Below are 14,276 nucleotides of genomic sequence, written 5' to 3'. Positions count from 1 at the left end.
ACTATGTGAGAAGGGAGAACTTGGCATAACCTTGGTGTAGTAGAAAACACATGGAGTGTGAAGGCAAAAGATAGGGCAGGGAAAGAGGTGGGGTGATTGCAACTGGCAAAAACTAATAGTAATTGTGAAGCCCATGAATGTCACAGTTTTCTACTGTAAATTAACAATGCAGCCTGTTCACTCCTGCTTCACCTCCTCCTTTTCTGCAAGCAGGTAAAAAGAAACCAGGATGTCTGAATTTAGCTTGGCTTCCCATGATGTGCAAACCTGGCATCCTGGTTTGTTGCTCCCAGCAAGCCAGGTTCATAAGCCAGGGTTAGAAGTTAGTTTGAGAGCACAAACCAGGATGCTGGGTTCATATGCCACCCTCCTAGATAACTTGCTCACAGATGTGGGCTGTGCACACAAGGATTCTTCTTACAATAAGCCAGGAATCCAAGCTTTCCATGATGTGCAAATCATACAACCTCTATGCTGCAAATAAACCTACATGGAGGAAATAAACCTGTGAAACGGACAAAGCAAAAATCAAGGCTATGCGTAAACTTACTAGTAAACTGGTAAACTTACCTATCCAAGGTAAGTTTACCAATTACAAAATAGTAGGATTGTGTAAGATTGTGTAAGAATATTTAAATGAGCACATGGACTCCAGTATAAAATTCAATTAAACATGAACTATTTTTCAGTAATAGATGAACAGAACACCTTTCCGATTTCATAACTCTTTGGGGCCAAGTTAGCATTTCTGGTTACTTGTTTTATAGACTGTCCTTTTCAAATATTAATGACCCAATCAAAATTTAAAAGGTATTTCAGAGCTGCTTCTGATTTATTAATAGCAACATCTTATTGATGAGTATGAAGACGTAGAAATTTGCAACTTGCTTCCCATTATGAAGCACTGAGGTTACAGTTTTTATTGGGGGCTACAACCTTTCATCAGTTTGAACAGTAAATCAATCAACTAAGTTTTAGTGAATGTTTAGGGGAAAGTTTAAAATGTGTGAGGACAAATCGCAATCAACATCAGCTTTACTATGGCTGTTTTTACTCTAGTGTACTACAGTAATATGCGTGGGGGTGGAAAGGAGGATCCAAATGGGCATCTCTCCTACCAAAGAGTGGTAGTTTTGCTTTTTTAATTATACATTTTCATGTTTCCTTCAATTTATCAGAGAAGTCACAGATCAACTAGGCCTGCTTTGATACATCTATTGATTAAAATCTGCAACCCAAATTGCAGAAACGACAGAATGAACGTTTTTGAAAACACCATACCCACCATGCATTCATCAAGCCTTCTACACCCCGTCCCAACCATACGTCATTCCCTTCTGACACAGGTAGCAAATGAAGCCAATGTCATGAAAACAACCCTGTGCTCCTTACCAGTAATCTTCATCTGAAGATGGATTGTTGCATCCAAAGAGCAGCATATGATGGACAGTGTCCATGCTAGCATGAGGTTTGAAGTCAACTGAAAGACAAAAGTGATACTTAAGTATGTCTTTTTCTCAGTACATTTTATGCTTCTACATTAAGTTGCATGAGGACACTTATTTGCTCTCTTTCATTCATGCAACAGCAAATGGAGATACACTGTGGGCTGCTGTGCTCATTATAACGACACAGCAGGAATAGAAATAAAAAATCGCAGCAAGGATGAAGTGCTAATATCTCAAGTTGTGTTTCAGCTCTCTCAATTTTACTTCTAAAACAGGCAAATATGCCTTATTGGCCATGATACTTTTTAAAAAAATTGGTTTAAGTTTTTCTTATGCTTTTGTTACACACTAATTAAGATGTACATTTTAAAGAAATCATTATTGTTTTTCATTGCGGGTAAAATATACAACTATGATAACATACCATAATACCCTACTCAAGTTCCTCCCCTCCAAACATTCACTGCTCCAAGAGATGGCAGTACTCATATGCAATTTTCATACAAAAGTAACTTTTCAGTAATGAGGCAAAAAGATCATTATATCAAAATAATATTTCAAAGGCAAAAAGGAAGCTAGTAAGTCTAATAATTATTCCAAATTCTAAATGGAAGTATATTGGGATTGAGGGGATTAACATCATTTTCTTTCTGTGTGTGTGTGTTTTATAAAAGCAAACAAAATTTTAATGAACTTATTGATTTTAGAAACACCATGTAAGGCTCTAAGTTTGTGTGCAAGCATTTCCTTATAGGCTATGTACCAAACATTTTGATAAGAAAAAGTAATTGAAATAACATGCATATCCTTCCATTGTTTGGGGATTGTGAAGTACGCTGCCATTAATAAATGTCCAATTAAGGCCTTTTGGGGGGATCTCCACTTACACCTTTATTCTGATATAAAAAGAAATTTAGGAGATAGAGTTGTGAGGTCCTGTCCAGGGACTCTTTAATAATTTTCTGGATCTTACTAAACAATGAAGTCCAAAAATGTAGATTAATATGTACATTTAACCAATAATTAAATATAAAAGGGGAAGAAGAAATACACAAAGACATTTTAACAACTACTGTAAACAACATAACTCCAAGGAGTATGGTTTTTAGTTTCTACTGTAGATGAAACTCAAGTCTCACAGATGATCCTGCCACCAAAAAAAGAGAAGAAAGAAGAAGGGAGGAGTACATTTGAAGGTGGTAAACAAGAGTAGCTTTATCAATAGTTTTACTCTTCAGTGATAGAGAGCATTTTAAGTTTCTTTAACTAGGAAGCAGCAGGGCAGATTCTTGAGGTGTATCATTTTAATTCTAATGGCACAGTAGGAGTAGGACCACAGGAGATCTGGTACTTTACAATTGCACCCCCGGTTTTGCATTTTGAAGTTTAGCAGAACAAAGGAATATTCCAGGGGTGGGGGGAAGAAAAGAGATGAATACATTAATAGGGTAGACTCAATTCTACAATGACAGCTGGAGTTTTACAATCCACTGAAGATGCTACAAAATCATTTTCCAATTGCTCTCACTAACTGTGATGTTTACTGACAGCACTATAAGACCAAAAGACTTCAAAGGGTGGCAAAGAATGTTAAATATTAAAATGTATTTCATCCACAAGAGAAATTATATATTAGCATTATGTGTAAGGACAATGTTGAGCCACTCCTGTCATAAGCTCCCTCAACTTTAGATTAGTCCATTACAGGGGTACATTTGTATTCCCATTGCCTTTTAAAAGACCATCTTCCAGACAGTATAATTTGATGGAATATTTTAATGCAAGTCAGATTTTTGGGATGACTGGGGGGCTGCCAGTGGGGGTGGGGGGATAGGCAAGGGAAGTCCCACAGTGCAAGTGAAACTCTCACACACCACTGGATATCACTCTATATGTATTTATTTATCAGTGTTCTACGTATCTCCCAATGTAGTGAAATATAATGTGACTAATTCAGGGTCCTCTTCTACAGTTTGTTTTTTAAAAAACCCTCCCTTCATCCCACCCACCCCCCTTAAACTACAGCCAAACCTACTCACTATTCTAGAAACCACTATGCTGGTAAAATTTGTTGAAATTTCATATGCATTTTCTAGCTACTAGGAAAAGAAGCATTGTAACATTGTGGAAGGGTGGGGTGGAGGAGCTGGAAATTTGGTTTCATATCTGTAAGGGTTCCAAGGGGTTGCTCGAGAACAAGCAGGCAAATACCTCCCTGCTCGGCTGTGAAGCCTTGCTTTTGATGCAAATAAACTTTATCTGTCCAGAGCGCCACTCTCCCGTGGCTGGCTCATTCACTGGCAGAATCTGTGAGTGGGTGGGGCTTAAACTTTCCCCAGCAAAGTAATTTCTTGACGCCCAGTCTGTCCTCCGAACCCTGCAGCTCCTCTCCATTGGAGGTGTGGTTACTCTCCCCCACAGAGGAGGAGCTGCTTTCCACGATCTTTGGGGGCTCTCTGTAATCCATCCGGCTTTTCCTCTCTCCCTGCTGAACTGATGGCAGTTCCCTGACAATATCTTACAGAATAATTGAATTGTAGACCTGTAGAGCTGGAAGGGATCCCAAGGGTCATCTAGTCCAACCCCCTGCAGTGCAGGACCCTCTACTAAAACATCCATGACAGATGGCCATCCAACTCTGCTTAACAACTTCCAATGACGGAGAGTCCACCACCTTCCGAGGGAGTCCATTCCACAGATGAACAACTCTTACCATCAGAAAGTTCTTCCTGATGTTTAGATGGAATCTCCTTTCTTGCAACTAAATGCTACAATGCTTTTTTGCTTTGCCATTAAGATTGGCAAATCTTAAGGCTCACAGTACATTAATAGTTTAGTTATTTGTACACAGGATAAAAATGGGACTCTCTCTCTCTTTCTCTCTCTCTCAATGCAGTAGTAAAAAAGCTTGTATACTTCCAACAATAAGGCGAATTCTTTCCAACTATTGTTCATTTATTTGAGTCCTATTTTTCTGCAAATCACACATTGCAGATCAGGCAACTTGAATCATTTTCACATGTTACAAAATTGACCATATATCATTAGCCACCAAAGGCATAAATGTATAAACACTTACTAACTTAGATGGGTTTTCCTCAAAAGGTAGTATCACCAAGCAATAAAGATTTCTATTGTAACAATCCTGCAGCTATGGAGTCAAGTAAAGCAATAAAAATGCAATATATCATCAAATTATTTCCATCCACTTTTCAGATTATAATAGGGCCTCTATCTTGTTTGTATGAAACTGTTTGACAAATGGTGGCTTACCATCAGTCAGTAAGGGGGGGAAACCACATTTATTTACTGGTTGGCCATATGCGTGGAAAATAAGGGAAGGAGAATGACAGATAAATTTCCTGGCTGAGTGGCTTGCTGTCAGACACAATTCTTCTAAGTGTCGGTAGTATACCCTTTAGCTATCAGCAGAGTTCAATAGTAAAGAGCAGATTGTATCAAACCCTGCACAATACAGCAAATACTTCTCTTGCTTTGCTATTTGCCCATATAATCAAACATTTAAAAGACTAGATGGGAAAATATTAATTTTTCAGAAGCACAAAAGGAAGGGGGAAAACACTTATATCTCCCCGCTGCTCACCTCTATATATTTTACACATATTCAGTCTCATTGTGCAGCAGAAAAACTTTGAGGGGAAAGGTCAAATACTGTATTATGCTTTTTTAAAAAAATCCTACCAAGGAGCTTACTATTGCTAGTTAGATGTATGGCTATCTTCCAGGCTTGGAATGGACAGTGTTACACATCTAATAAAATGACCTCTAAGTGAAAGGCTGTACACTGGACAATCAAATGCTAGACATATCTTATTATGACCAGCAACTACATTTATTTCATCAGTAAGTATGTGAAGTTACAGCCTACCCGTAGCAACTAACAAAATGTATCTGGTTAGCAAAATGTACAGACAAAATCCAATGTTGTACAAGTAGGACTTCAGCTTGTGCAATGGGACTTCGTCAACCCTACACACTTCATAGGGCGAGCGAAGGAAAAGATAGAAAAGGAGAGCCATGTTGAACCAGAGGTTCGTTCCAGTGGCAGGATGTGACTACTGGATGTTGCACACTGGATTCAAAACATGTTGGAGATATCCAATTTCAATGGCACATACTGACGTTCTGGTGCATCCTTTGTGTGCTTTTATTTCAGTTTTTGCTTTGCTGGGAAATCACCTTCTCTTTAGATAACTTTTCATGTCTATTTGTCAAGCTAATAAAGTAATACCTTCGGAGATTAACCAGAAAGTTTGATATCTTATACACCACTAAAAAGACTTCTGCATTCACATACTCAAAGCTTAATGCCTGCTTATGTGAGGAAAGTCTACTATATAACCACACTTTTATATATATGGAATGAAATAACTTTAGTCCAGCTCAGTTTACCTCTGAGGAGACATTTTTGGACAGAAGCAATCTATACATTGTTTATGATTCAACAAGCATGAAAGCATTTAAAATAGTTTCTTCTGCGGTATTTTAAAATTATATTAATAAGCAACATACATCTAACCTGATCATAAATACATTCACTGAGAAATAAAACCCATTAATTTTAACAGGCTTACTTTTTACTAAGTGTGCATGGGATTGTAAAACTAGTCATTGTTTTTTAAAAAATGAATGCCTTAAAAAACACAGGGTTATTTGGAAGAGATTGTGCGCCTCAACACCGAAGGGCCTATTCTACTGTGACTTCTGGTTTGGACCAGGTGGCATGAAAAATATAGAGAGTCCCACTATTGTACAACCTGAAATTTCTTACTGCCAGCATTCTCTATATATTTGCAAGTAACTATTTACTATGATATGAACATTTTGTATTTTCCTTTTCTCTCTAACTAAATTCTTCAGTAAATTTAATTTGTAATGTAATGTTCAGATAGTGCACTCCTTACAAAAGATGTTAAGAACAGTAGTTGTCCTCAAGGACCCATTTGCTTAGCCCTAACTAGATCTTAGGGACGCGGGTGGCGCTGTGGGCTAAAGCCTCAACACCTAGGGCTTGCCGATCGAAAGGTCGGCGGTTCGAATCCCCGCGGCGGGGTGCGCTCCCGCTGCTCGGTCCCAGCGCCTGCCCACCTAGCAGTTCGAAAGCACCCCCGGGTGCAAGTAGATAAATAGGTACCGCTTACCAGCGGGAAGGTAAACGGCGTTCCGTGTGCGGCTCTGGCTCGCCAGAGCAGCGATGTCACGCTGGCCACGTGACCCGGAAGTGTCCCCGGACAGCGCTGGCCCCCGGCCAATAAATGTGAGATGGGCGCACAAACCCCACAGTCTGTCAAGACTGGCCCGTTCGGGCAGGGGTACCTTTACCTTACCTTTTTAACTAGATCTTAATAGGACTGTTTCCAGCCTATAAATAAGCCCAAAGAACAATACTGTACAATGTATTTCATGCCGATTTTGTCTTTATAAATAGCAGTTCACAGAACAGTAGACATATCATAAATTAAACACAGTATATACCCTAAAGAATAATTGCTGCAGTGTTTTAATTAACAGAAACTCTAAACACACAATTGCTTAAATACTTGGATAGAATAAATTATCTTACAAGATCCAAGTAATAATAAAAAAATCAACGGGCGCAGAAGTCCCAAATTATGTGCTATGAGAGAACTGCTTCTGTGTCATGAAAATAATGATTAAAATCAGATCATTAAAGGCTCCCAGGGGCCCAAAGGCAGCCACCCACAGCTGCTACTCACTATATCTCTACATAAAGTACTACTCTGGAATTCCATCCTTCCAACTGGAAATAGAATTGCTAATTCTGCCCCATATCTGCATCAAGAATGATTGGATAATATTAAATCATCCCTAATACAAGACACAGGAAAACTACCTATACTCACAAGAAACTGCCTAATAATAATAATAATAATAATAATAATAATATACCACCCTATACCATGGGGGGGGGGTCCTCAGGGGTTTACATGAGCCTTATCCAGGAAGGAAAGCAAAAGGAAGTAGTTTTGGATACAAGTGTTATCCCAAAAGCAATTCTGCAAAGGTGGTAGCCCTAGCAAAAACTACAGCTCCAAGGAACTGCTGGGATTTGCCATCCTGATGTGTTCAGCAGCACCTTGGACAAGGACAAGATGAAGAGGCAGATCTTTCTCCTCTTATTTCACAGACAATGCACTGCATGTTGGCCAATATAGCTGAGGCTTTTAAATAAAAAGGGGAAAGTTTGGGAAGGGGATCTGGGTGTTAGACAAGGGAAGGGCTGGAAATTCTTATGTCAAAGCCAGAAAAAAATTTGGGACTTTTTATAGCCTGCCTATTCCTTGCAGTGAGCTTCATGAGCCTCAAAGGTAATTTCTAGGCGCATGCCCACTACATTTTTCTGGCATCTCTTGTTTTCTTTAATCCTTCAGTGCCTTACTATGGGAACTCAAACTGAACCTTTGATTTACAAAGCATAAATTCTAAAGGCTGCCTATGACCTAAATTACGCTCTTCAGAGCCCCCAAACCAGAACACAGTAATATAATTACTAAATATCACACCAAATAAAGATGTCCCCAAATCACGTCAGCTGAAAGTAGAGATGTCATGTCCTTTGAAAAGTGCACTCTCCTTACCTTAGCTCAGCCTTTTCCAAGCTGGTGTCCTCCGGATGTTTTGGAACTACAAAGCCTATGATCTCTACCTAATGGCCATGCTGGCTGGGGCTCATGGGAGATGTAGTCCCCAAGTTCTAGGGGGCACCAGGTTGGGCAAGGCTGCCTTAAGCCAATGGCAATATGACAGTGATACAATGGTAGTGGTTTCCTAATCGCATTTTCAACGCATATGGAAAAAGCCAAACCTTTATCACTCATCAGCTACCTAATACACATACACACAGTTAGAATGTGTTAAGAGCTAACTAATCTCTTTGAAAACAAGTGACGATTTTCTAGGTTCTACCCTTTCATTGTAAATTTCCATTCTACTATTTACACTTACTAGTGAAGGTAACTGTTGGCAAGCAGAATGGAATAAAAAATGAACATTACGGAGTGAACACACTAAACAGATGGTGCTTACTTCAGTGGCCTACTTACTTAAATTAAACATTGATATAGTGTTGTGGTAGGGCCTGTCATTTGCCTGTCATCTCATCCACGCCTCAACATAAAGCAAGTACATTTTGCAAACAGGTAAGATCTTACTGTACCTAGCGCTTATTGTAAGTGCAAAGAGATTTACAGCCCGTACCAGCAGGTAAATAAACAGCTTGTGCAATGGAGTGGAATTAAGTATCCAGCCACAGACAGAAAGCCAATACTTTACAAATGGGAGCACTACAGCCCAGCTGCCAGAGGCATCTACATGAAGCTCCTTAAGTACTATTACTCACGAGTCTCTCCAGATACAGTTTGTTATCCCCACCTTAAGTGGTTCCCTCTAGTTTTGCTTCTGCATTAGACATGATGAATGTATTACAGGAATTCTGATGGGGGGGGGAAATTAAGCTACAGGGGAAGCAACACAAGCCTTTCACCAATTCTGTCCATGATTTTCTGACACTCAGGTGGTACTCACCTACGTAGGCTTCCTCCTCCACTGGTAAACGGACAGACATGCAAAGGTAGGTATCAGACTGGAATGACACAACAGGGGAAAAGACATCAGGCATATTTCCCCCCAAAAAAAGTCAAAATTTGCTAATTTCACAAACAGTTCACCTTCCATATATGTATACATTTCTTGCAACAGGTGACCTTGAAAACAGCTAAAATAACTTTTAGAGTAGAAGTATGCCTATATGATAAACTAATGATAAACTAGCTATAACATACTTTTTACTTCTATATTAGATCATATATTAGATAATCAGTATTTCTAGAGGGCATGCATTTCTGGCTAGGATAAGAATTTACACAAAGCAAACTTACTATATTAATCAGAAAATGGCTAAAATAGGTAAGCTGGGTCCTCAATGCTCTTCTACATATAGTTCTTGGATGCCAGGAGCACATTGGTGAGTCAGCTACTGAGGAATTAATACACACACTCAACAACAGCTTCCAGGCTAAGAGACAAATGTACAGCCTGCAGTAGTCATTTTGTGCTATAGCTGTACTCTGGGGCTATTGCAATGGAACACAGGAACTGTATCCTCTAGTGCCAAGCAAATCAAGGAAACTATACAGCACATTCTGATTTTATTGTGTGGGCTGCCGGGGACAGGGGGCAGCAGAGAAGTACATTAAAAGTGAGTAATTAACAAGGAAGTTCCTCGTGTAAGCATTTCCCTGGAAATGAAAGGGAGCAAGACAAAGCCATGCTGGATTTTGCCCCGAATGCACTTCTAAGCCCTTGCTAAATCTCTCTACAGATATGCACTTGGATAATACCAGGGGGGCGGGGGGGAATAATCAAATCAATATTACTTCAAGGTACAGGACATATTCCCAAGTCACACATCCTCCCCATACCATACCCTTGTTCTCATACAATATTAAACATAATTAAGTAGTTCACTCTGGGTATAGAGAATACCAAGAATGGAAATCCATAACTGTGTCTGTATGCTCCTCACTTCAATTAACATTAATGAAAGTTAATCAAGAGAATGTTTCCCTTAGAAGTAAGCAACGGAAAGTCGGCTGAGACACACATTTGTAATCGTCTTCAGCGCAAATTGGAACATGACAACCCTGTACAGACATCAGTTACTTCACAAGTCCCAGCAGTCACACAATGCCGTGAAATGCAAGATGTGTAGGGCCAGCATGACCCACGTTTTACAAGTGCCTGTGCTAATTTCGTGGCTGCAAGTTGCTACTGTTTCAAAAGCCAAAGCTTTTTAAGAGACAATGGAGCTGAAGTCCACAATTCAAATGCCTTTTTTTTAAGAAGACACAAAATAATTGAATTCCAGCCATATGTATTTGCCCTTCCAAATTTTTGCAGAAATATTAAACATGAAGCAAGACAACTGTTTGTGTAGGTCATCCTATATACAATACAAGGCATTTGGAACTGAGGAACTATATATGTGAAACAGAATAAATCAGAGAAAATTTTCCCTTAAACCTTTGGCCCTCCAGATGTTGCTAAACTATAACTCCCTTCATCTGTGCTTGCTAAGGCTGGTGGGAGTTGTAGCTCAACAACATGTGGAGGACCAAAGGATCTCAATGCCTCCCCAAAATGAAGTTCTTATTTGTTCTGCAGGTTCCAGTTCTATATTCTGGTACTGTATTACCACAGCAAGCTTATCTTCTACATATGTTACAACTTTGCCTCTTTCCGTTGCACTATAATGTCAAGTCCCATTCAACTCCCCATGGACTGCAAGAATTAATAAAGTTTTGAACTGGAAAATGTGCAAGAGTATTATTATTATTATTATTATTATTATTAGAAGCAGCAGCAGCAGAAGAAGAAGCAGAAGCAGCAAATACACTTGCCATTTTTTTCCAGAAATTTAACATATTAAACAAGTTTCCTAAAATTTCTTTGCCACCAGTGACGGACAATCTGGATACAATGACAGATCATAGTTCATTGTCATGAGACCAATCACAGAGAGCTCAGGAACCACAGCCCTCTCCCCCTCTAGTGAGGAAGAGTTTGGAAGCTTCTATTTCTGTTTTAAGCTAACCACAGTGAAATGTTATGTCTGAACCCAGACAGACAGTGATAAGTCTTGTGGCTGGTTGAAATAAGCCAACTTTAAACCATAGTTTACAAAGTTCCCTTGTTTTCTCTATCTATATTTAAGATTAATCACAGAGTAGGCAGGGATGGGATGTAACAATAGACAGTCATTAACTGGTAAGTTCCAATCTCTTCTTTGTGACTGCATTGGACGAGGCAAGAAGGAAAAACACACAAACCTTAGGCACATGCGTGTATCTATAACCCAATGTTTACCATTACATTCAAACTGGATCACTGATTAAACAAAAATACACTTATGGTGGACTTTGAGATTTGCTTAAATGACTAGCACTAAAATGAAACATATTATATATAACACCTTGCTGGTCTCCACTGTGCCTCATTTCCAAAGGAAACACAAACCCTAAGTAAGCGCGAGCAAACCTGGAATCTCACACCGCTCAGAGATTGGGGCAGTGTGTAGCACTATTTCCCCCTCAAAAACAAGACATTTAATCAAAAGATTTTAAAATTTCCACTCTCTAGATCTGCAGAGGATTCTGAAGCAAGTTACAAATCCCCAAATAATGGGATAATTTCCTAATAATACAGGACACTCTAATTCTGCCGACTTCATCACTTCAAAGTAAATAATTCACACAGAGAAAGAACTTTAATGACTGTACAAGACCCATTGCTCTTTATCTTTCAAGCTGTCAGTGTTTGATAGTCATCTACACTAATGGCTATACTTCTATTAATAAACAAAAATAGACGAGCACTGAAAATGTCAATTGCTCTGCAATCTTCTGTCATTATTTCATATATTAGTCTGCAAGCAAACATATGCAAGCTCAGACATTAATGGCTTGGCAGCACTTGCAAATACACAAAGTGAATCACCTTATTCTTTAACACACTTGCCTGATGAGTTCCTAAATACTTTCCAATCACTGAAAGAAAATAATGAACTACTTAAATTGCCTTTCTCCTACTTTCCTTCCCAAGCATTCAGTGTGAAAGTGTTGTTCATTCATTTTCCCCCATACTAAATGCATTAAAACTAATAAAAAGATTAAACCTTTCCAAGTTCAAAGCTTCTGGTCTTATGGTTGCTTATGCATGTGAAAGCTGATAAATTTGCAATAATATATATATATATATAAAGGTCATAGTGGAGGCTTGGAGCTCTAGATTCAAACATGCCCATGCAAAATATCATTACATTGATCTTTGGTCAATGAGAGGTTACAGGTTTGGGGACAAAGAGGATTAATTTGGGCATGATTTTGGTGACTTAGCAGAAGTAGGCAGATTTATCCTGTACTGATTTATCCTGTCACTTAGAGGCTGCAGCCAGTCGAGTCTGCTTTTTTTCATAAGTCCTGAATAGCAAGTCACGCTTATGAACAATTTAAATGACAGCAGCCATTTTCATGTACTGCCTCCATATAAATTAAATAGTTATGAAAGGATTCATTTTCCAGTGATGCATGTTCTTCTGTTATTCACCATCCCATTTCCTTGATATCACTTTGAGTAGCTCTGTACAGAGGGTAAAAGATAGCCTCTGTATTATACATTTGAGCAAGATTCAAAATGTAAAATGCAAATGCCGAGCTTTGAACAGCAAAGATCTGAAGCACAATTAGCGATAGGAGGTTGATGCAAGAATATATTTTTTTCCATTCTTACCAGTAAGCATTACTTAAGGCTGCCCTTGTTCTTTACGATATCACAGGCCTTTATGTAAAAAGCCCATTGTTCTAATTAGCCAACCCGGATGAAGAATTTTTCAAGGACTGATTTTTGCACATATGCCATCTGTATTCATACTACAATGAACCCTGCCAACAGTGCTTAGAATTATTCCAGATGAATGCTACATTATTTCACGCTGTAGTGCAAGTATTTTTTTGCCCACACATAGAGAGCTCTGCTATTCTCAAACAATTTACGCAAGGTAGATTCCTGGAAGTCTTTTTTTATTCCTTTAGAATAATTAACCTAACAAATGCCATCACCAAAAGCAGCCTGAACATGATAGCAGGTAGGGAAAAACCTCCACAACAGGATGCTGCTTCTTTTTATTAAAAAGGGGCGTGTAAACTATGACAGTGGTGTGGTGCTGAGAATGCCTATACGCTACAAAGGTTGCCACGCACATTAATCCTAGCATGAAAGAAAGTGTTTACCATACCAAACTTTAGGACATACATGCGTTAGGAATCAGGTTATACTGATCTGTGAACAAAATAATAGGAGAGTCACTTAGAACATCCTATGCACAGGTGAGAGGAAAGTGTTAAAACTATTGCCTTCCCACAGATGCTTATCAGCGGCTGTTTTTCTCCACTCCTACAATAAGAAAGTTGATGTGGGTTTTAATATGCTTTTAGTCTACTGCTATTTTAACTTTTCAGAAGCTGCAGTACAAGTCACTAGCCCAGTTCAGATATCACATTCCAAAACATGGTCTGGAGGACTGAGCACAAGCTAAGGGTTTGCACATTCTCCTTTGTTTGCTGGCTTGATTTAGCAATAACTTGTTCCTAAGGGCTGGTTTGGAGGGTCAGAAACATGACATTTGAACTGTGCTATTACAATCCACTCCAAGCATGTGAGCATGCTGCAAACTATTCAAGAATGAAAACACATTTGTGGAAAAGCTCCCATTATTTTACTTCTCTTATTGTGCAAGATGATCACCATGATGGGTGATATCACATGAAATTAATGGAAACTCATTGAAATGAGCTGCACATAAGCATAAGAGTCGTTGGAATTTATTCTAAGCCTCTGAGGCTGCCACTATGCACACCCCAACAAATCAATGCCAGTAGAGCAGAACATACATCCGAACTAGAGCTAAATCACAGTCTTTCCAAGCTGCTGTTCCATGGTACAATACTTTTTGACTTTATAGCCTAGCGGCTAGGATCCCCACCTGCTATACCATAGATACTTTCAGTTGGACAGCACATGGATTTTTCTACACCTGCAGATTCCAAGTATTTGTGTGGCTTAATTTCCAGAAAAGGTTTTTTACAGAATATTTTTACTTGAGTCCTACTTGAAGTTTTCTTTCTCTACAGCCAAGAAACTGAAACAGATGGTTCCAATCATAAGTTCCAGGAAATGCTTCCCAATAGCTAAATCACTTGTTTCAGCTTCTATTTGTGCAAGTGCTATCTG

At 39.0% G+C, this 14,276-nt stretch overlaps 1 protein-coding gene across 6 annotated transcripts in view; it reads right to left on the bottom strand.

The window, feature by feature from the left end:
- Window positions 1-14,276, bottom strand: part of PAM (peptidylglycine alpha-amidating monooxygenase) — a 122,706-nt gene that overhangs the window by 61,358 nt on the left and 47,072 nt on the right. For all 6 annotated transcript variants that reach the window (XM_082191417.1, XM_082191421.1, XM_082191419.1 and 3 more), the window contains exons 4-5: window positions 9,015-9,072; window positions 1,393-1,480 (exon numbers count right to left, since the gene is read on the bottom strand). In XM_082191417.1, coding sequence (XP_082047543.1) covers window positions 1,393-1,480; window positions 9,015-9,072 — 146 coding nt within the window. The remainder of the gene's footprint in view (window positions 1-1,392; window positions 1,481-9,014; window positions 9,073-14,276) is intronic.

Source organism: Podarcis vaucheri, assembly GCF_965113315.1.
Source record: "Podarcis vaucheri genome assembly, chromosome: 11".
NCBI lineage: Eukaryota > Metazoa > Chordata > Lepidosauria > Squamata > Lacertidae > Podarcis > Podarcis vaucheri.
Note: the sequence above shows the minus strand (reverse complement) of the source record. Positions and strands in the feature narration are given on the sequence as shown.